Raw genomic sequence first — 22,284 nt, 5'->3', positions numbered from 1 at the left:
ACAGCCACTTCCCAGCGAGGCAGCAAGCTGTTCAGGAGAGGGTTGCTGCATCTCCAGCGCTGCTCTCCCTTCCCACTGCTGCGGTACTTGGGGTGCTGTACGGTAATTTTGTAATAAAATCAGGTGATAAAAACACTTTAAAAACAACAATGTCATAAAAAGGAGAACCCTCGCTGTCATAAAGTTGCACACACCAGAACAGGAGGGGAAGGCGGAAGGGAGAAGGTTATAAATAGGGATTGTCGCTGTCGTGAAAATTAGCTCTGGAGGAGAAATGTCTGATAGCTGCTCAGGTCTGGAGGCCGAAGAGCCTGCCCCAGTGACAGCCAGGCTGGCAGTGGCATCTCCAGCAGGACAGATGCCACCAGGCTATGGGTGCAGGGCAACCTCCCAGGCTTAGGTTGGAAGTAGCACCTGGGATAATTCCTGAAGTTTGAGGGATGCTCCTGCCTCCGTTCCCTGTTGGTCCTGCTGAGCACGAGGGTGCTGGGCACAATCCTGCCACCATCCTTGCATTGCTGGATGAGCACCAGCATCTCATCATCATTTGTGGAGCCAGGAGTTGGGCTTGATGGTGCCTGTGGGTCCCTTCCAACTCAGGCTGTTCTGTTCCATGCTTCTTTCCCACATCAAGCATCACTGGCCCCACACCTGGCCCTACAAGGAGCCACTCCACCGAGCCCCTGGACTCAGCGGGCTGGGTCCTGGAGGCAGAGGCAGGAAGGGCGAGAGAAATCAAGTCCCTGCACAAGGCTCTCCGAGACGTTCATTCAAAATTCATAGGCACAAAATTGCAGTCTGCATGGATTTGTTTCCTTTTGGAAATTACAGGAAACTACAGGCACCAACAACTGTTATTCAAATAGCCACTTTAGATGGTTAGGATGGCAGGAGGCTGTACTTACACATGCAGACCCAATATAATCAGGCGCCAGGCGGGGTGGGGAGGCACGGCCAGGCAGAGGGATGGTGTAGGAGCTTATGGGCATAAGCAGGCGGATTCTGTGGGGCCGAATCCAGCCCCGGTGCAGTGGTCTAAAGCAGGAGCATCCCATTAGCTTGAGATGATAAAGGGGAGTGCTGGTAGAAATCAAGAAGGGAAGTTTCCACCTGTCTGGAATTTATTTATTTTTTTTAAAGCTACACACACACACAAAACCCTGAGCAAATATTGTTTTGAGGATTGGCCCGAGGGTCAGCAACAAAATGCAGGCAAAACATCGGAGCCACTGAAGGGTGAAAATTGTGTAATAAATATAGACTGTGCAGTGTGCGCAGGGACAAGAAGAGACACCCAGCTGCTCATTCGGTGAGCAGCATCCCTTCCAAAACTCAGGCTCATCCTCATATACCTGCAGCAACCGGACAGCCCCCCCTCGCCCCCGGCAGTAATTCGGGTGACCTTGAGTGGATTTTGGCCAGGGCCAGGTGCTTTGCAAGCCCTGCCTTTCCTCTTGTTACCTTTCAAGTGCTATTTTCCAGTAGTATTTTACAAAACTTCACAAGCTTTTAGTCCCGAGACTTTTCCGAAGAAGCTGTTGATAAATCTGGAGTAGACAGCAAGAAAGCTTTAATGCTGTATTCTCTTTCTTTACATTGGGAAAGTGGCTTATCTGCTTCAGAGGGTACAGGTTCCTCCTCCTTATCCACGCCAAAATCTTATCTAAACTGGTTCAGGTGGTGGAGCTGAGAGAGGGAAATAATTAAGCAAGAGACAGGTGAAATGCTGACATTATTATTTCTTAAATGGCCCAAACCTTTTACCTCCTGTTTTTTTGTGTTTGTTTTTTTTGTTTGTTTTTTGTTTTTTTTTTTACTAGTGACACGTAACAAGGGAGAAACCGTTTTCTCCACATTATCTTACCCATACACACACACAAAACCTGTCCTCCCCTCCTCCCCACCAAAATATAAATCTTTTTTAACTGGTCCTGTTGGCAAGACAGAGAAATAATTAAGGCGAAGGTGGCTGAAATGTTGATGTTATTACTGTAATGCAGCAGCCTGTTTAGTTTCTTTGCCAATGAAATGCAACCAGGGGAAAATCAGTTTTAAAGATTACCTCCCAGAGATGCAAATTGAGGAGCGGAAACCATGTAGTCAGGAAGAAATGGTCTCAAACTAGGAAACATTTCAAAGTCTGTGACAGTCTCTTAGGGGCTTTTAAGACCACAATTTACCTTTTGACTGCATTCTATTTTCTCTGAAATCCTTTATTTCCCCCTTATTTATTGACTGGAGAGACAGCACAAAAACGAGAAAGTGATTCTCCAGCCGCTGGTCTTAAAAATCCATAGAAGAAAATTATTCTCAAGGGGGCATTTTTTTGTTGTTGTTGTTGGGCTCTTTCGCTCTCTTTTTTTTATTATTATTTTTTTAGCACTCTCTGTGAACCAGGGCTTAATTGAATCACTTTGCCATAGAGCCTGGGCTGGGAAGCTATCAAGGTCGGTGCCGTCAGGGGGCGAGGAGCCCTGATTAGAGAGGTGGGAGCCGCAGCAACACCACGGCTTGCTGCTGGCCACGTGTGCCCTGAAACGTCGGGTCCTTTTGCACGTGTTAGGAGCTGGCAGCTGAGCTGTGGCAATGTGCTGTGGGGGGCTTGCAGCGCAGAGACAGCAATCTGGGTGAAGGAAAGGGGCACCTCTGCTGCTTGGGTCAGCAGCTTGCTCTTGGGTGACCATCCCCTTCTTGGATTAGCATCCCCATCTTGGATAAACATCCCTCTCTTGGATAAGCATCCCTCTCTTGGATTAGCATCCCTCTCTTAGATGAGCATCCCTCTCTTGGATTAGCATCTCCCTCTTGGATTAGCATTCACCTCCTGGATTAGCATCCGTCTCCTGGATTAGCACACCTCTCAACGCAGCAACATGAAGGGACAGATGAACCTCCACAACTTTTTTTTTCAGTCTGCACTGTGATTGCACACTCCTTGCCAGGGCTCTCCACACCCTCGCCATACAAGCACACACATCCCCATCCTCACTCAACCCCTTCGCACCAGGCTAGCTCCAGCTGCAGAGCCCAGCCCCAGCCCCACATCCCCCTGCCTGGTGACATCCCCACTCCACCTCCCTCTTGCTCCTCGCACGGTTGTCCCTCCTCAACACACGCATGTGTGACGCATGCGTCTGTGCCTGTTCACTGCCTGCAGTGATGCTGAGACGTGCAGGAACAATCCTGCCGACATCCCATGGAGCTGCCCTAGTTATCCTGGCCCCAGCTGTGAGTGAGCGCAGTGCCCTGGTGAGCCCCTGTCATGGCTCTGCTGGGGAGGAAATAACTAGATTCAGAAATAATGCAGCAGTTCAGGCTCCTATGGGCCAGAACGGGTGCAGCCCAGTAATTAAAGCCTAGATATTGGAGATAAAATCCTTTTGGGCCATCCAGGCAGTCTTTCTACTGGCTGTGTTTAATTACTCTGCTGCTTGCAGCCCTGCCTTTCAGAAGTGCCTACACTAGGACATCTCCTCCCAGGCCTCCACCACTAACATGGGTAGGTGATGGTCCATCCTGGGAGGCAGGTAGTTTTCCCAGGTGCTCCTTTTAAATCCTCCCATGTCTTTCTTCTCCCCCATCTCCTTCCTTGTTCCGAAGCATTTTGGGTCAGCCAGGCCAGGTCTGCCCTCACAGATGGACCAGCGGTGGAGTGGGAGGGAACCACTGCTCTGGGAGGACTGGAGGAAGGTTCACAGCCTTGGGAAGCCTCCCCTTAGATCCTCAGCGATGATTTCCCTGCACAGTCTCCTTGGATCAGGCTGCTCCATTTTCTCGCTGCACATTCCTCTGTGGCTTTCTCCCCAGGCAGGGCTTCCAGGTGCATTGTGTCAAAGCGCTGCTCAGAGGTACCTTTGACAGGTGCAAAGGAAGCAAGAGGGCTGGAGGAATAAAACTTCAGAGGTTTGAAGTTTCCCTTTTGGAACCGAGGGTTTTGCTGCAGTTGAGCCGGAAGCAAGCTGATTTGGGCAAGGTTTCCACCAGAGTCAGCCGTTGATTTTCAGCCCACCTGACTTGAAAATTGCTGCTCTGGGTGTGCAGGTCGACATTTGCCTCCGTGGACTTGGACATGTCCCATGGCGTGCTGTGGAGTGCCTCAGTCCCAGGCTCTCTTGAAGGCTTTGCTGCAGGCAGGGCGCGTATTGCACCACAGGAGAGGTTTGGGGGTTTTCTGTTAGCTGAGAAATTAAGTCAGCCATTAGCACCCATCTCCCAGCTTTCTGGGTCACCTGTCTGCTATTCTTCCCTTCCTCTACATCTTTCCCAATTCTCACTAATGCTGCAAGCTCTGGGAGAAAATATCCCTGAGGATGCAGCACCTCTGCAGGGTGCGGCTCCCCCCAGCCCCGGCAGCAGGACCCCCTCTCCTCTCCGTGCCTCCATCACTGCGCTGAGAGCACCCTCTCCTGTCTCAGCTGCCTGCACTACATTTTTCCAGCTTGCTTCCGTCTCTAGAAGCTGGTGTTGAGGCTCCCTGTCACACTCTGGGGTCCCAAGCACAGGGTGAGGATGGGGGTCTGGGAGCCAGCACCCACCTCTTGTGCTGCTGGCAGCAGCACTGGAGGCTGCGGGGAGAACCAGGGGCATATTTAACTAAAACCCATTTCTAGCAGAGGTTTGCTATAATTACTAATTAGATCTGGTTATAATTATCTCTCTCTGCAATCCCATACCTGCCGCAGAATAGCTCTGCTTCCTCCTAACAATTAGCAGAGAAAAGTCTTTTATGATGCACTGGGTGATTGCATTGCAATCGCAGCCTCTGTGGCAAACGCTGACTTATTAAAGAAGGGCCGATATTTACAAAAGAACAAATTAGGCTAAAATTAACTGGAGTAAATTAAGAATACCAGGTTTTTCATCTGTTTCCCTTTCTTTTTTGCCTCTGGGTTCGCTCCTAATGCTCCGTGTTGATTGTGTCACTTGACGGACAAAATGATACTGAAAGTGGTGACAAACCATTGCCCGGCTCCAGTCTGCCCCTGTGTGAAACCAGCCTTTCCCTCTTGTGCTCCTCCTGTCTCCCACCGCCCCACAGTGCCTCTGCTATGGGGCAGGGCCCACCCCACACCTTTGTCTGGGCACTGAAGCTCTGGCATTTGCAGTCCCCTTTAATGACGGAGGCTCTGCCTGCACTCCTCTGCCGTGTGGCAAGCTGGCTCAGAGCACCCATCACGGGCTTCCTGCTCAGGGCGTAGGATTTCTCATCGCAATATCAAGGGGGGTGGATTTCCCCCAGCGATGCTAAACCCAGCACTCGCTCCTACTTACAGCGCCTTAATAACTCCAAAGTGACTTACAAAGTGACAACGCAACGAGGAATGTGGTGGGTTTTTAATAGCACTGGGCCAAACAAAATAATCATCAGATGATAAGTTGGACTCAATGATCCATGTGGGTCCCTTCCAATTCAGGATGTTCTCTGACTCTATGATATGAGGCTTTTTTTTTCAGCTCAAACTGAACTCCTGGTGACCGAGCATGATTTCTGGGAATGTTGATGCTCTTTATAGATGTCCAGCCAGTCAGCGATGAGGAGAAGTAGTGGTGGTGTGCGATGGGTCACATTTGCTTCTCCCACATAGGCAGCTGAATTATCCTAATTCCTAATTATCCTAATCCAGAACCAGAGAAGGAGAGCAAGTGCTTCCAATTCACATCGCACCCGAATGTCTAGAAGAGCTGGGAATCAGCCAGCTACATCCATGGGCTGGGCCAGGATGTCTTTCCTGAGCGCTTCCTCATCCCTTCAGCAGCCTTCTTACACTGAAGGGGAAAATTAACAATGCTCCTTGCTTCAGGGACCATGCCTCCTTGCAAATCATTTTCAGAATCTGGCAAGAATGTTGTGTTGGTTTTTTTAATTGCAAAAAGCACGCAAAGGTTTGTTGGGAAGAGGAAGCCATTTCAAGCTGGGTTTCTAAACCAATTCAGATCATCCAAGGCTCCATGGAGGGTCTAAAAGAGGAGAAACCAACCCCACTCCAGGCACAACAGAAGCCAATTTTTCCTTGCCCCTTTTCTCAGCCCACCTTTGTATTCACATGGCTCAACAGAGAGTTAATCAAATTGGTAGAAATAAGCCCAAGGCAGGAGCAGCAGCCTTTTTTCCATTGTAATGAATCATATGTTGTCTTAACACACCCCTGCTCCTTTTGCTGCTGTCCTGACCTCTCCGCGATGCTGAACACCCTGTTCCTGGTTCGGATCTCCAGCCAGCCTTTGTAGTGCATTGTCAGCCCTAATTGCCTTCTGCTCAGGCCCGTAGCATGTACAGGTCAGCGAGGCTGCAAGAACAGAGCAAAGGAGGTTGTAGGAATTGCTGTATCAGTCCCTGGCTTTTCAGGATGCTCGCAGCACCAGGCACCCCACAGAGCTCAGTGCCGCACCTCTGCAATGCATGGGGATGGCTCTGGGAAAGAGGGGATGGTGAAGAGCAGTCAGGCTGTGCCATCCCCGTTCCGTCTGGGGTGCAAGACCATGGTTTAGTTGCAGATGAATAGCTGGAGAAATAATTACAAGCTAATTACTGGCTGAGGTGGGGTAGGTATGGCAGATGGGCTTGTGTGGGTCCCTGGGGGGTGACAATAATGTGACAACAAGGAGGCTGAACTGTGCCTGTGCTGGACCACTCCTCAGTGGAGGTAATGCAGAACTTGGAAGGCTGCTTTTGTGCTTTGAGGTCCCCAAAGCCCCCAGGCCAACAGGGAAGGAGGGAGGGAAGCCCATTCTCTTTGCAAGCTGGATTCCACACTGCAGGCTGTCACAGTGCTTGTTTTGACCAGGGAGGGCTGTGGTTTAGTGACCAATATCAGGGCTGAGGTGGCAGCTGTCACTTGCCAGCCTTTTTCCTGCACCTGGTGCAAGCACAGTCCATGTGTGTAGGTGACTTGGGACTCGGACAGCAAGCCCTTTGTGTCCCTGCTCCAGCAGGACAGCTCTGCCTGCAGAAGCTCTCTGAGCCTCCAGCACAGTCCTGTCTGTATCTCCATCAAGTGTCCGTGCTCCCAAAAGCCCAAAGGCAGTGTTCATGGCAGCCCAAAATTTCCTACACAGATCGGGTCTTTTCTCACTTGCAAGGCTGAAAGTGAGGTGAAGTTGTCAGCACTCTGGCATGGGCCATGGGGTGTTGCCCTGGATAGGGTGCAGCAGAGGGGATGTGCCCTTGGTGGGCTAAGAGAGAGCACATGCCCCAGCCCAGAGCTGGGCAGCCCAAAAGAAAACCTCCTCCGTGTTTTCTCTTCACTAACAATCCCCAAACAGCCTCTGATGCACGTTTGTCTGTTTACAGATGTATATAACCTTTTTTATTTGAGGCAAGGGTTTGTTTGTGAACCTGCTGCTTAGAGGCAGTGGGATGAATGCCATCGCGGGGAGGCTTAGAAACGGTTGCGCTGCACAAGAGGCACTCCAGAGCCACATGTCAGGTCCCCAAAGCCTTGAGATGGTGTGAAGAAGTGAGAGAATTTCTAGCAAAAATAAAAATGCTTTGCTGCTGTTATTGGTGGAGTGTCCCAGGGTCATGTTCTGAAGCTTTGCTGTGCTGCAGACTAGAAATGTGTTGGCTTTCCTTTGATGAAAGGCTCTGCTCCTCCACTGTTCAAATGGATTTAGGAGCTGGGCTGAAAGAAAAGTGAGAAATGATGCGACAGGCGCGGTGCCGCTGCTACGTGTTCAGTAGCACTCAGGCAGCCACAGATGTTCGCTGCCCATCCCTTCTGCCCAGCAGAAGCCAAGGAACATATGTCTTCTCCCAAAAGACATCAAAGCCCCCAAAACCTCTCCTGGAGGGTGGATGGACCCTGTTCTGGGGAGGGAAGAAGCAGCCAGATGGACATCTACGCTCCCTTCCCCCTCTACAGAGTGATTGTTTCACCCAAACTGTAGTTTCTCCTCAAAAATGCCCAGCGCTTGCCAGGCACCACCATCCTGGAAGCAGCACAAGGCTCATGCCCACAGGCAGTGCAAGAACAAGGCAGGTTGTGCTACATCCAGCCCCGTCTCCCTCTGCAGCCCCTTCCTGTCCCCCTGCTCTGGTGCAACATGCGCCTAATGAAACAGCAGCAGATGTTCCTTTGATTTCAATGTACTCAAGACTTGAACCCAAAGCAAATGGCATTTTGCATCCAGCTGTAGCGAGGCAGCTTGGTGGCAGTCCCAGGATCTCCATTTGTGGGTTTCCCGCCTGCACCGCAGGGCTGAGGGCAGCTACATGCTTCCAAAATCATCCTGGGGCTTTCCCAGAGGGTTTCCCACCAGCTCTTGGGAGCAGCATTGCTCTGGCCCTACCGAAAGTCCCCTCAAGGCAGCATTGTTGTCTGCAAGAGAGCATCACTCTGGCCTGGTGGGACTTTTTTTTTTATGTATTTTGGAGGTTCTCACAAAATGGAGTAATAATTGAGAAGGAGAGCAGTCGATAGTGAGTAATTCATCTGCCAGATTTAGCTTCACTTTCCCCTCTAGGATTGCAGCGAGCCAACTGCAATTTCCTGACCTTATCTCCTCTCTGAGTGAGTAAACAACAAACAAACTCTTTTGTTGCTGCCTGGAGTGGGTTGAAGATATTCACAAGCCAAGCTTTTTCTTTTTTTTGTCGCCAGCTGGGTAAGACAGGACTTTCTCCTCTCCTGTACATTTTGGCCACCTCAGCTCCTCTCCGCACAGTCTCAGAGACCTTCAGAGCAGGAGCCCTGTGTCTGGGGAAACCACGGCTGTGTCTCCTGCTTTTCACCACTTCCTGGTCCCTTAGGCAAAGGTGGCCAACCTTTCTCCTGCCTTACATGGATACGTGTCCTGCGGACCCAAAACTACCTTTTGTTTCTGCCTAGGTGACTTTTCACACTGTTCTGGTGTGCTGGGAAAAGAAATGGCACTCCAGGCTGGAAAACATGTGTAACATGCACCTGCCACTCACAGAAACCCATGGTCCCCAATCCCCTGCCACTGGTTTCCTGCTGTGCCACTGCATCCCCCAGTGATGGCGTGAGGATGGGCAGGACCAGTGTCCCATGGGGACAGCATGCCCTTTGTGCAAGCCCAGTCCGGGGTCTCCCATCTGGCAGCAGGTAGAACTTTGCTCCCATCCCTCCCTAGCCATCTCTCACCTACCTCTGAGCTGCCTTTCTGCTTCAGAACCTCATCAATTTTTCAGTTAATTATTAGACTTCACTCCCTGCCGACCCCCGCCCCGACATCATTTGGGTCCCTGTTTTCCCACCTTTCTGCAGCTTCTTGCCCACCCTCCATCTCCCAGCCTGCTGCCCCCAGGCCAACCCACCCTGCCCATCTCACTGCCTCCAAATTCTCTGCTCGGAAGAGAGAGGTGAGAGAGGCTATCTTCAAAATGAGGTTGGATTAGATGATCTCGGAGGTCTCTTCCAACCTAGATGATCCTGTGATTCTGTGAAAATTGAGAGTTCATAAAGTCATGGCTTTCCAGAACATCCATGGAGCTTAGTGACTTTTTGTTCAATCACCAGCAGGTTTACCTGGAGTAATTTGTTGTGTGAGTCAAAGTTGGCAAACAAAGCTTTGGCTAGAAGAGGACAGCAGAGGGATTTGCATTCACGAAGGAGTTCACACATTTCATGTGAGCTTTCCTGAGATGAAAGGTTAGGCATGGGAAATCCCAAAGCATCTGTTTTGACATGTGCCAGCCATCCCCCTTTTGTTCTAAGTCAGCACTTTTTGTTTAACAAAGTTGACCTAAATTTCTAAGATGCTCAGAAATAACCAGAATGGAAAGCAAGACACTTCCAGCCAGGTGCAAAGCTCTCCAACCTGCCCAAAGCACATCTTCCCCTTTCTGCTCCCAACAAAATCCTCTCCGCTCATGTTCCTTCCCCATCCAGCACACCCTGAACTTCTCCTTTTGGCTGCTGAACATCAGTAGGCACAAAACCATCGCACCTGCACACCTGTCCCAGTGCATCCAGCTGCTGACTCTAATATACAGACTTCACTCTTCCCCATCTCCTTTTCCCCTTTCTTTCGCCTCATCGCCTGACCACAGCCGAGGGTGAGTGGCCCAAGTGATTAAAACCGTAGGCAGCAGAAGGGGGGGACTTCGATGGATGCTTTTGGTAATGCCAGTAGCATCTCTATCTGTGCGCCCTGCCAGGGAAATCCATCTTCTGCTGTACCAGAGCTATGGCAGTGTAATGGGGGCTCTTGCAGCCCTCCACACGTGTCCTGGGACACACCTACGAAAGCCATTGTTGTCTTTGGCCTTATCAAGAAGGCATCCAAATCGTCTCAGATGCTGGAGCATCCCGCAAGCCTTGCCTCAGGGCTCCATTGCTTGTGTTGATTTTTTCCATTGGCATTTATTGTTTTCAACAGCTTTTATTAATACCTCCGGGAGCCATTTGTGGGTCAAATTAAATGAGAGCTGTGCTCAGTCTGTTTGGAGAGTGGGAATGATGTGAAAGTTCTGATGGAGCCCCTCAAAACAAGGGTCCCCCAGGGGATGGAGAGCTGGTACGCCGTCAACAAAAATAGCATCGCCTTGCAGCTTGTCCTGTGTCCTCTGAGACTGCTCTGCCATGGCTGACAGGGGTCGTTTTTGCTTGGACCTGTGACAAAACTGAGCTCAGGCTTGGTGAGCAGATAGATAACTTGTTTGGGGAGCAGAGACGTAGTTAGCATTGCGCCTGGCAGTAGTCACGTCTGTGGTCTAAGGAGGAGAACAGGCTTCGGGGACATGCTGTTCTCCAGCCCATGGTATTTCAGGGATGATAGAGGGAGGAAAAATATCTAGAATTAAAGGAAAAAAAAAAAAAAAAAAAAAAAAAGAAGGAAATAATGCAGCTGTTTCCACTCTGCCGCAGCAGCTCACAGGAGTTGTCACAGAGATCCCTTGTGCTCACTCCTCTTTCCTCGCCTCATTTCCCAGCTCAGGCCAAACCCACACCCATGCTCCGCCAGCCTGGCTCCCAAAGAGGAACAGGATTGTGATAGTCCCTGCCACAGTATGTCCCCTGCTGACAGGTTGTTGCTTTTTTGCTATTGAGTTCTTAATTAAGAAGGAATAAAATTCCACCAAAGCACACATTTTCCCTGAAACACTTCATCAGTCAAAAAAAGAAAAAAAAATCAATAACCTATTTAGGAAAAAAAAAATAAAAAAATCATGAGCTGATTTTGGACCAGCCCTGAGTAGTATGTTGGTGGGAGAGAGAGGGGCAGGTCCCAAACCTCCTCCAAGCCTCCCCAGGGTAGAGGCAAGCAGAGGACACTCCTCATCCCACATCAAGCAGAGAACTCCAGTACCTAATAAATTATGTTCTCACCTCGGTGAGCCTCAGAGCACCTCTCACATCTTGATATTTTACTATTAACAGTTGTCAAGCTGTAAACTGCTCATAAAGAGAGCATCCTTAAGGTTCAGTTTATCGGGGGGTGGCAGGGAACCATAACGTGCGCTTTTCTTCCGTGAACATCGGGGTCCAGCTGGCGTGATGGGCTGGGAGGAGACTGCTGCAGGGAGGATGCAATTAGCTTGGCTCTGCTCTCCGCTGCAATTGCTTTGGCTCAACTGGCTTTGTTATCTCTTCCTTCATGCCATTTCCAGTCTCTTTTCTCTTGGCTTTCTTCCTTTGTTTGCCCCGCCGTTTCTGCTGCTGTTTCTGCTGGGCTGAAGCCAAGGGAAGCTCCCCCCTGCCTTGCCAGGTGCCGCCCAAATGCGCCCCAGTCTCCCATGAAGGGAACACCTGTATCTTTGTGCTCCTCTCCAGGAAAACACCAGGATGCAGCAAACTAGCAGTCAAAGCCATTGTCCTCAGGGTTCTTCTGCTGTGTCTCTGAGCAAACACTGGTTCCTGCCATTGCAACCCCATTTTCCTCCCCCCATCCAATTTGTAGGCTACCAGCACAAGCTGAATTAAGGGGTTTGGTGCTGTGGGGGCACACTCAAAGGAGGCAGCTGAGAGCAAGAGGCAGCCGGGGGGAATGCCCTCCAAATAGAGGTTTGAATTGGGTAATTTATCTTAAAAAGGGGATCTGCTAACAGTGCATGCAGGGCCGAATGATCTCAGGAAGGGATTCAGGGCAGGAGGGCGGACAAGGGCATTTGAAATTTGCGGCTGGAAGACCAAACCTTTCCCAAACCGCATGTGACTGAGCTGTGCTGTGGCTGATAACCGGCTTCCGAGGGGGCGAGACATGTGTCAGTGCTGGGAACATTGCGATTGATCGTGGAAGGGCTGTTCTGGTTTCCTTCAAGACATCTGTCCCCGGCCAGCGTCAGAGATAAGGCACCGCCGTGCATTGATCAGCCCCATCTGATGCTTCCCAGCTTCATCCATAACGATTTGCTCTGCCCTTATTGCTCTTGTGGCTGAAGGACAGAAGCAGAGCTGGAGCCAAACGAGTGTTGTGCTGGCGTGCAAGCTTGGCTAATCCATGGCAAAGCTGAAATTGGTCCCTGATGGGAGATTTCGGAGTGGATTCCAGATTGGAGCAGATTCCAGTAGATTCCACAGGGCTGGTAGATTCCTGCCCCATGAGACCTCCAGAATCCCGGCAAATGCCTGAGCCCCACCAGCGACACATTGTCCTTGTCCAGGTGCTACCCTGAGACCACCACAAAGCCACACATCTCCACCTCCTGGTGGTCTCCCTGCTGTGAGCTTCCCTGGGTTCCTCCTCCCAGCCACAGATCCAAGTGGGAACCTCCCATGCAAAGAGCATGAGGAAGAAGTGCAGCCCATCCCCACCTAGGAACAAGGTGCACAGCACCCTAAAACCCTGCACACCACTCTAAAATCCTGCATGCCACCTCATCCTGAAGTGAAGGGGGGTGAATCATCTTCATCTTTCCTGGTGGCCAGATCGAGGCCTTTTGCCCCCTTCCCCAGTGTGGGGCTGTGGTGCAGGAAAGCAGTGATAACTAGCTGCTTTGCAGGTCGGACATGATTTTAGGGAGAGCATGTGATAAAGCTGTGGCCTTTAGGAAAGCACGGAGAGGAAAAGACAAAGCATCCCTTCACCTTAAAAAAAATAAAAATATATATATATATATTAATCCTCCCATACCCAAAGCAAAAAAAAAAAAAAAAAATACTCTTCAAATTGCATGCCTGTGATTTCTCCAAAAATGACAGAGTGGCTGGCATCTGCGGGAGCAGGCAGGGCTCCTCTCTGTCATCCTGGGCCAGCTGAATGCAAAGCTGCAAATCCCATCCCAGGCTGAGAAATGGCACCAGGCAAGGAGAGGTCAGAGACCAAGCAACGGCATCAGCTGCGGGGCTGCAAAAGGGGCAGTAGTGGTGAAAATCAGCAGGAGAGCTGGAAATACAGGTGCCTTTCCCTTGATACTGGGATGGGTCCTTCCCCTGCAGCCTCATTCCTTTGCAGGTTTGCAGGCCGGATAGTATCCCAATAATATCCCAGTAATTCCATGGCACCTCCTGGTTTTGTCGGAGCAGCATCACCCAGGTGCTGGGCTGAAGCTCAGGGCTTCAGGATTCCCCCTGCAAAACTGGTGACTGGTGAGGTGGGGGTTTTATAACAAACAATAATAATCCCCCTTTCTTTTTTAAACAGTTTGAAAACAGATGACATGCGGGAAAAATAATGAATTCAGGTTTTCGCCGGCTCTCTCTGATCTGTCAGTCTGCACCCAGGAGCCGTGCTGCTGGGGAGGAGGAGGAGGAGGCAGAGGAGGCAGTGGGTGCTGCCTTACACCACAATGGATGGGGACGTGATGGTGCCTCCCTGCCAGGAGGAGGCTCAGGCACATCCTGCAGCAGAGGGTACCACCAGTCCCTGGGGGGCTTCCTCCTGCGTTTCTGTCTGAGAGGCAGTGGAAGGTGTCTGTGGCAGAGGAACGTGCTCAGGGAGCCCCCATGTGTCCCTCCTCTGGTGTCCCTGGGGTCATCCCTGGGCCTGGGGACAGGGCACTGTCTCCGAGACAGCTCAGCCTTGCCCAGCGGGTGGCACAGCGGTGGGGACATGGGGCCAAGCCAGCCGGGGGTGGCAGTGACTGCAGTGTGACTGAAGCAGGCCCCATGGCTGTGCCTCAGTTTCCCCTCGTTGGGATGAGTGCTGGCCCCACGCTGGTGCAGGCACACGTCAGGGGACGCCAGTAGTGAATGGGTGTGTTAGGATGGTGAGGAGGACACAGCAGATAACTTTTCCTCTCTCCCTCCGTCTGTCGTTCCCCCGACACATCTGGCGTGCTTTCCCCTGACCTGCCTTCTTCCTGGCAGGCAGAATTGGAGCCATTACTCACTGTCACCACGGGTTACACTGCCACCTCCCTCCTGAACACCCTGTGGCTTACAGCCAGCCAGTCTGAGGGCCAGGACAGCTCTTCTCAGGGAAAAGCAAAGCAAAACAGCCCAGCACAAAGCCCCGTGCCATGGAGAGGCTCAGCAGGGCTCAGCAAAGATGCTGGGAGCTGGGGCTGGGCTGGTCAGGAGCCATCCAAGCAGTGCCTTGGTCAGGGGGAATTGCACAAGGAACCAACAACCCTGATACATATGCTGGGATTATGTTTTCTTTTCAACTGGAGGATGAAATTTCAAGTTTCTTGCTCTTCGTGCAGAGAATCTTTCCAGTATGCAATCAATACTGGGACAGCTACCTGCCGGCCTGCACGGCATCAGGCTGTTTATTAGAGCTCAGAGGGGTTTGCCAGAACTTTTAATTTTTTCTCATATAAAAGATTTTTCAGTGGAATACAAATGCCCACTTAACCTGTGTCAGATCTGTTCATGTTTCCTCCAATAGCTCATGCTGCCCAGAACCTGCTCTCACTTCCAGAACTTTGAAATTTGGTTTAATTCCAGCATGATGGAAAAAAGCAGTATTTAAAAATTGAAAGAATCTGGGACTGAAGATCCCTTCGGTCTGAAATAGCCAAGTGCCCCACAGCAGCTGCCCTCCCCGTGCACCACTCAGGGCTCTGCAGAACCTGGGCAAAATCAGGGCTGCGAAGTGCCCCAGGGCTGGATGGACCCGCACACCCCAGCAGGGTGCTGTCCACCCCACAAACCCAGCCTGCTGACCCAAACCAAGCTGGGAAATGCAGGGCTAGATGAAAACTGAGATAAATAATTAGCGGTAAAAAATGGTATTTGCACCATTTGCCTCCTGTGAGGTTTTTAATGTGGGGGGGGTCTGCGCATCGCATTCGGCTGCTGGCAGATGGACAGACAGGTGCAGCAGGAGAGAAACAGGGATGTAGGGTGTAGGGTGTGTGGAGCTGTTGTCCTCCTGGCAGGGGTCTCCATGTCCCTGTCCCCTGCGTGGGATGGAGAGGCGGCATCACTGCTGGCGCCTGCCCACGCTCTCCCGGCTCAGACACACACACACGAAGTGCCACAAGACAAATAGGACCGAGAAAGAGATGCGCTATTTAAACTTTCATAACTATTTTTCTCCCTTGCTCCCCTTGTTGCTTTTGATTTATTTTTTAGCGTGTTTTCCCCAGGCTGTGCTGGTTGCCTGCATCTGTTTCCTCTCCTCCTTCACTCCGCAGCAGCCAGGCAGCTTTCAGAGGGCACCCACGAGTGCCCCGCATTTTTCAGGCTGTCCAGAGCCCCGTCCCATCAGCACCCTTCCCAGAGCCCGGCAGAGGAGGGAAGTGGGGAGGGTCGGAGTCATTGGGGTACTTAGCACAGGGGGAGGATTTTGTGCCAACTGTTGCATGGAGGGCTCCTGCCTGACTGCCAGATGTGCAGGAACCCTCCGAGCTGCTGCCCATCCATCCCACGCATCTCAGCAGGGCCAGAGGCTGGTGGCACATGGACGGGGTTGAACGCTTTGAAGCAATGCCAAGGTTTGCACTGTAGCCAGCATGGCCCCTGTAAATTGGCAGTGCACAACATGGGCTGAGGTTTTTTTTCAGTAGAGCTCACGTAGGGAAAAAGGACACAGGCAGCTTGGCATAGGTTGTTTTCCTCACAGAAGAGCTGAGCCTCATCCTGCTGAGCAGCTTGCAGACAGAAATGGTCTGCAGGTCACAGATGTAAGGATTCACAGGAAAATCTGTCTGGTTGTGCTTCGAGAAAGGACTCAGCCCTACAATTGACTCTGTTTGCAGGCTCAGAGCAGTCTCTTACTCTGTCGTGTCCTTTTTTTTTCCTCACCTGCCAGGCTTCTCATCTGCAAAGGAATTGCAATCCTATGTGCATTAGGAAGGGGAGAGGTGGAGCAGACAGACATCGTGAAGGTTAAGGGGAGGATGCAGCTGCAGTCCAGGATTAGGTTTGCTCCAGAGCTCAGGTCACCAAGCCCTGCAGTTTTGCCATAAGCCTCATGGCAGTGCTGCCCTGAGAAATATAACCCTCAGCAGCACTCAGACACGGCAAAATCTCAGCCTTTAAGCATCGGACAAAACCTCAGAGGCTGTTTATATCCTTCCTAGCCATGAAGAGCTGCTGGAAATCTGAATCCTAAATGTGTAAAGCCTTGATAAATGAAAAGCTGAACATTCATGTAGCTGTAAGCTGCTCTGCAGTGGTTTAGGTCTTCACAATTTGTACTCTTCAGGCTTGATAATACAGTGAGACCCCAGGCAGTCTGCTGGAAACCTACTGCCAGAAACACAATCTCTATAAGGGGATTCTCTTATCCATTGTAGCAAGCTCCATCCTAAAAGCAGTTTTCTAGCCCCTTTTCCTCCTCTTGGGAAGCTCTTCTGGATATTTGATCAAGCAAGAAACCATCTTTCTTTCCCAGTGCCCAAATTTTCCTGTTTATTCCTTTGTTTTCTCCCAGCCTCCCACAGTTCATCCACCGCAGCCAGGCTTAGTCTCTCCCAGCCTTCACTTTGCCAAACGAAACAAGCCGATCCCATCTGATCTCACCTGGTAGGAAAGCAGCTCTGTTCCTCTGAGCAGCCCTCCAGCCTCTCTCTGCATCCTCAGCCCAACATCCACAAATGTGGCCAAACCCCTCTGCGACCCTACCAGCATCTTGCAGAGCAACACCAGCAGCCTCTGCAAAACAGCCCCTGGCGCTCTGGAGGACAGGCATCATCCTCCAAGAGCAGGCAGCCCCTGCGGTCATCAGGACGTGCCAGTCCCAAGCAGAGACCAGAAATGATACAGCAGCTAATTAACTCATTGGTTTGCTGAATGTATCATCAACACAAAGACAATTTTCAGAGTCACCCCAGCAGTCTTGCTACATCCCTGTTTTGGAGAGAGACAGCACCTTCCAGGGGAGGCTGAGGCCAAATCCTGCTCATCGCCAGCCAGCAAACCTGGTCTCAGAACACCCCAACAAGGAGCAGAGGTTGGATTTGCAAAGGAAAATACTCTTTGTGGGGTTTGTATTGCAAAATATTCCACACAGCAAGCAGCTGTATGCAGATCAGGACAGTGCCTGGGTATGCTCACCCAGAGCACGTGTATTCTGATGCCCTCATAAGCTTGACTTGTCTACAAGAGGCAAACATGCCTCTTTGACAAGCTTGTGAAGCAGCATCTGAATACACAAACACTTCTGCGCCAGAGCAAAGCTCCCAAACCCTCCAGCTGCCACCAAAGGTGGGCAGGCTCCTGGGAAGGTGGTGGCACCCCCAGCATGGAGGGCGAGCAAACCCCTGCAGGGGGCTGGGAATGCTTTTAGGTCTCCACTGTGTGCTTGGACCCTCAGCTTTGGGGCTGGCAACCACCTCCCAGTGGTTTGTGATTACTAAGAGCATCTTCTGGTCACTGTTGTTGGCCTAGCACAGGAGATGAGCCCAGAGCGTCGGATACTGCAACCCCCTTAGGGGAGATAAGCAACACATGAGCAATCTCTTACCCGAGAGAGGTGTTCACACTCCTTGGGGGACACTCGTCTCACATCAGCCAAACATTTCTTCTGATATAGTGCTCAGAGCAGTCCTCAGGGGCCGTTCAGCAGCTGCCTCTCCATCCCGGCAGCTGGGTGGCCGTTCCCCACTGGGGAGCATTCGGGGTTGAATGTTAACACTGTCTGGAGAAGAGGCTTCTTGCATCCACAAACCCAGCAGTAAGGAGGTGCCAGCAACAACAAAAAAAGCAGCCAGTGTTAATTAGGAAGAGGTGCTAGCAGCTGGAGGGCTTTTTTTTTTTTTTTTTTTGCTTTCTCTGCTTGCAGAAGAAGACTTCTGCCTGGAGGATCCTGTTATTTCAATAAATATTGCTAATAATTGAGCTCTGTTTGCTTGCCACAATGCTGTCCAGCTGTCTGACGGCCAGGAGTATTTAGAGACATCTATGTTATTTCTTAGTCAAAGCTGCAGTGTTAGCCTAGGGTATCAGTTCAGCACTGAATAATTCTGCATGGTCTCATTGATTAATCATACGATTAAAGCTTGCCGAGTAGGGTTGTATGCAGGAAGGCCTCCAACTAGCCAACTAATTGAAGAAGTTGCTGAGTGCACAGCCGAAGAGCAGCACACATTTATTCATATTTCTTTATGTTGATGTGTCCATCTCCCAAACCACTTCAAAGGGTAAGGAGCAGAGACCTCAAGCTGTTTGTACACACCCAAGCAGCCCACAGCTATGGAGAACAAATGAATGCCTACCTGTGGGCTTCAGAATATTCAGCAAACCCTGTGTTTTGACAGAAACCCATGGTTTTGAGGAGGGGAAGCTTGTCGTGTTGCTTCCAGAAAACTTTGTCCATGGTCAGGCAAAGAACAGCTCCCCAGCTCGAGTCCTGAGTGCACAGTGAAGAAGAGATCTGCTGGGGTCTCCTCCCACCCCAGGAGGTCTCAGTGCGTTGTCCCTTTGGACACCAGTCTGGGCTCATGCACCATGCCTCATCCACCTCTCTGGCTTATTTCAGGTCTCATGGGCTTGAGCCACCAATGACAACCTGTGCTTTGCTCATCCAGCCCTTTTCTTTTATTCCCTTTTTAAGTTTTCCAGGCATGTAAAGGTTAACTCCCTTTTCTTTGCTGTCAGGAATGAAAAACCCACAACCCCAAACAACCCTTCCTATTTATATCCCTGCGTTAATCAGAAAGGCTAGCACTTCTACATCTACGTGATTAAAAATTAGGAGACCGGATTCTGTAGTGGTGCCTTATAATAACAACCAATCCTGGGAGCACAGGGGATGAATAATGGATCATGGCTCTATGCTACTGGCTTCTTGCTTCCCCTTCTTTCTTCCTCTCTTTTCATCTTCCATTCTTCTCTTCCTTCTCCTTTCCCAGGCTGGAGTTTGAGTGGGGAAGGCATCGTCATCCTTCATTTTGCAGAAGTTAGAGCTGTTGAGAGATATTGCTGATTTCTATTCATCAGACCCTCTCTTCCCCAGCCAGATCCCCTGGTTAGTGAGCCTGGAGACAATCAATAATTCATGGCCACATGAATAACTGGGGGATGATAACCACTTGCTTGGGAAGACATAATCAGGACCTATTCTCTCCCTCTCATCTCCTTCAGCAGCTCCCCAGGTCTTGCTGCTGATCCAATAGAGTGAAACAGGAGCAACACAGGTTAGGAAAGGCTTTCTGGCATGGGGAAGTCAGGTGGTCCCATACATATCTGCATGGGGTTGTCCCCTGTCCTGTCCCCTTCCCCAGGTTTCACTGGGCAGCTAAGAGGCATCTGCACTGCTTTGAGGGAGCACTGTGATGCCAGAGGCTGCAAAGGGACACTTCAGGCTCCGGATGGTGGGACCAGCCAGGAGCATTAAACAAACAGCCCCCGTGAAAGTCCCTCCGTTTAATTCTGAAAGGCTCTTCAGAGCAAGGCTTGTGGGCTGGGCCTCTTCCCAGCTCCACAAGATGAATTTCCAATATTTCACAAGCTGAGGTCAAATTCAATTAGTAGCATCAGTGAGGGGAAAAAAAACTACTGAGAAACATGTATTTCTTTTTCTGAAAACAATATAAATGAATTAAATCAAATAACTGTTTTTTTAAAGTTAAAATGCTTCTTTAACAGCTAAACATCATCAGAATGAAGTAGAGTTTTTCACATTCTCATATTCCAGGGGCTGACGCATCTTGACTAACCCAAAACATGGATTTTCACATTTTTCACTCTTGTAGCCTGAAAAATGTACATTCTGGATCCATGTAGAAAAGCTTTTTTTCCTCCAGTTCTTGGGTTCCACCCACTGAGCTGAAAAATCCCATTACTCAAAGCACTTGGCAGATGCGTATGTGACCAGCCTTGTGTGCAACCGGCACATCTGCCTCGCCTGCAAATCTTGTGCCGACGCGGGCAGCCACCTTTGAGTTGTCAGAGAAAATAATCCCCTTCCATCTCCCAAATTCGGCCCATGCTGGAGAAGCCAGCAAGGAGTTCTGAAGACTATTCCCCGGCCAGCTAACAGCAGCAGCTCAGGCACAGTGGCAGAGCCCTGCTCAGGGATCTCAAGGCTTTGGCGTTGTGCAGCTCAGCCCAGTGCCAGCCAGCTCGGAGAGCACAGCCCCATGACAGGCAGCTCCATTTTTGTGGAAAAAGGGCATTTTTCACCCAGCAGCATCCCCTCTGCAAGGATGGAAAGGGCAGGAGGCTCTTGCAGGTGCTTTACCTTCCTCTGACCTGGGTCTGGAGCAGCAATTTTTCTCCACCCTTGGCTAGCATGAGCTCCTCTGCTTGGACAGAAGGGGCTGCAGTGGGGATGCTTTTCCACCTCTGCATTTCTGCTGGTTTTCCAGTGCTGTGTGAGCCCCCAAGAGCCCAATTTCCCACCATGCTGGTGGTGTTTAAAGATGTCAGGTTTCACAGACTAGACACCAAAAAATCACCATGCTCAGTATTTCTTGCTTCTCCATTTCCATCCCTCTCTGGCACAAAGCAGGAAGGTCCACGGCTGCAATGCCAGTAAAGCCATGTCCTGTAATGAGGATGCAGCCTCACACAGGCTGTCAGACCGAGACTGTTTCAAAGGCAGGTTGGGATATTAAATGTCTCCTCAATAGCCCCGGCAAAACCTGCTTTCGTGGAGGGAGATGCTTGAAAGACATGCAACAGTGAGAGGGAGTCTCTGACCAAATGAGAGGAATTTCACCTTTTGCGCAGCCAGAGGGTGGCACAGAGGATGACTGAAAGCAAAAGGAAGATCAAAGCTGGACAAGGAAGTGCTCAATGGTCTCTCCATCCCTCCGTGACCTAAAACATCAGCCAGTTTCTGCTGCTGTAGATCAAATCCAGGGCAGAGCCCTTACCTGCAAGCCGTCCCACAATGTGATGGGTGGCGGGCTGCTCCTGTCCTCATCACACCCCGCTGGAGGTGTGAGAGGTCCCATTCCAGTCCTGGAGGTTTAATGCTACCAAGTGACCTTGCCTCCTTCATGCCATTGCCTTGCAGTTCCTCCAGACGACCCCATCATTATGGGGGGACCCATCATCAGCCTGAGAGCAGGAGACCCCCTCAACCTGACCTGCCACGCAGACAACGCCAAGCCAGCTGCCTCCATCATCTGGATGCGGAAAGGAGAAGTTATCAATGGAGCCACTTACTCCAAGGTGAGGCAGGACGGGGTGGGGATGTGCACTGTGCTCTTCCTTGCTTTGGGAAGGGCCTGGGCTCCTTCTCACAGCCCCAAAACAGCTGGGGCTGTGCCTTCAGTGCCAGAGCTGCCTCGCAGCCCACATCACCCCGTGCAACCTCCAACAGTCAGGAGGATGTCACTGAAATAGGCTCTGCTTGGAATTTGGCTGGCTTTCTGTACCCTCACATAGCTTCTGAATTACCTGGCATCTCCACTCAGGACCCCACCTGGGTGTCGTGCTCATAGTGCTTAAGGAGCAGAGCCAGCACTGCCCTTGGCTGCAGCAGAAGCTCTGAGGCAGAAGTTTTTTTGCAGTGACATATGTCCCTGCCTCTAACTGCAGTTTTCCATGAAAAATTGTCAGGGTTGTTGGCATTTTTTAATTTAAATAGAAAGCCTTTATTGGGTCATAAAGGAAAACATCAAAGAGCAATCGGCAGTGTACTCGGAATGGGTACCCACATGTTCTCCTGTTTATCAAAGCCTGATGCTCAGTAAGTGCTAAAGATTCAGTAACACTTGACATTTCTAATGAAAATTTCTAAAGCACAAAATTCAAGGCACAAAATGGGTCAGTTTACAGCCATTTGTAATGCAAGCAACTTCAAAGTTCAGAGTCAAAGGCATTCCTCTTGAGCTCCTGAAGATCTTTTTAATAAACATCTCACCCTCTGCTACCACTGGGAAGCCTTATCCCAGCTTGCTTGGAAGGGCAGAGGAGCCAAAGCATCCCCGTCCTCCCCCCTGCTGCCCCACAGCACCCGCGGACACCTTAGCTGAAGCTGAGCTGCCCCCTCATAGCTGGTGGGGATGAACAGAATTGCCCCCATCACCCTGTGCACTAT

At 50.7% G+C, this 22,284-nt stretch overlaps 1 protein-coding gene across 6 annotated transcripts in view; it reads left to right on the top strand.

The window, feature by feature from the left end:
- KIRREL3 (kirre like nephrin family adhesion molecule 3) overlaps positions 1-22,284 on the top strand; it is a 316,766-nt gene that overhangs the window by 247,160 nt on the left and 47,322 nt on the right. For all 6 annotated transcript variants that reach the window (XM_032201818.1, XM_032201817.1, XM_032201814.1 and 3 more), the window contains one exon: positions 21,256-21,413. In XM_032201818.1, the coding sequence (XP_032057709.1) occupies positions 21,256-21,413 (158 nt within the window). The remainder of the gene's footprint in view (positions 1-21,255; positions 21,414-22,284) is intronic.

The sequence above is a fragment of the Aythya fuligula genome, chromosome 22 (genome assembly GCF_009819795.1).
Source record: "Aythya fuligula isolate bAytFul2 chromosome 22, bAytFul2.pri, whole genome shotgun sequence".
NCBI classification, from domain to species: Eukaryota; Metazoa; Chordata; class Aves; order Anseriformes; family Anatidae; genus Aythya; species Aythya fuligula.
Note: the sequence above shows the minus strand (reverse complement) of the source record. Positions and strands in the feature narration are given on the sequence as shown.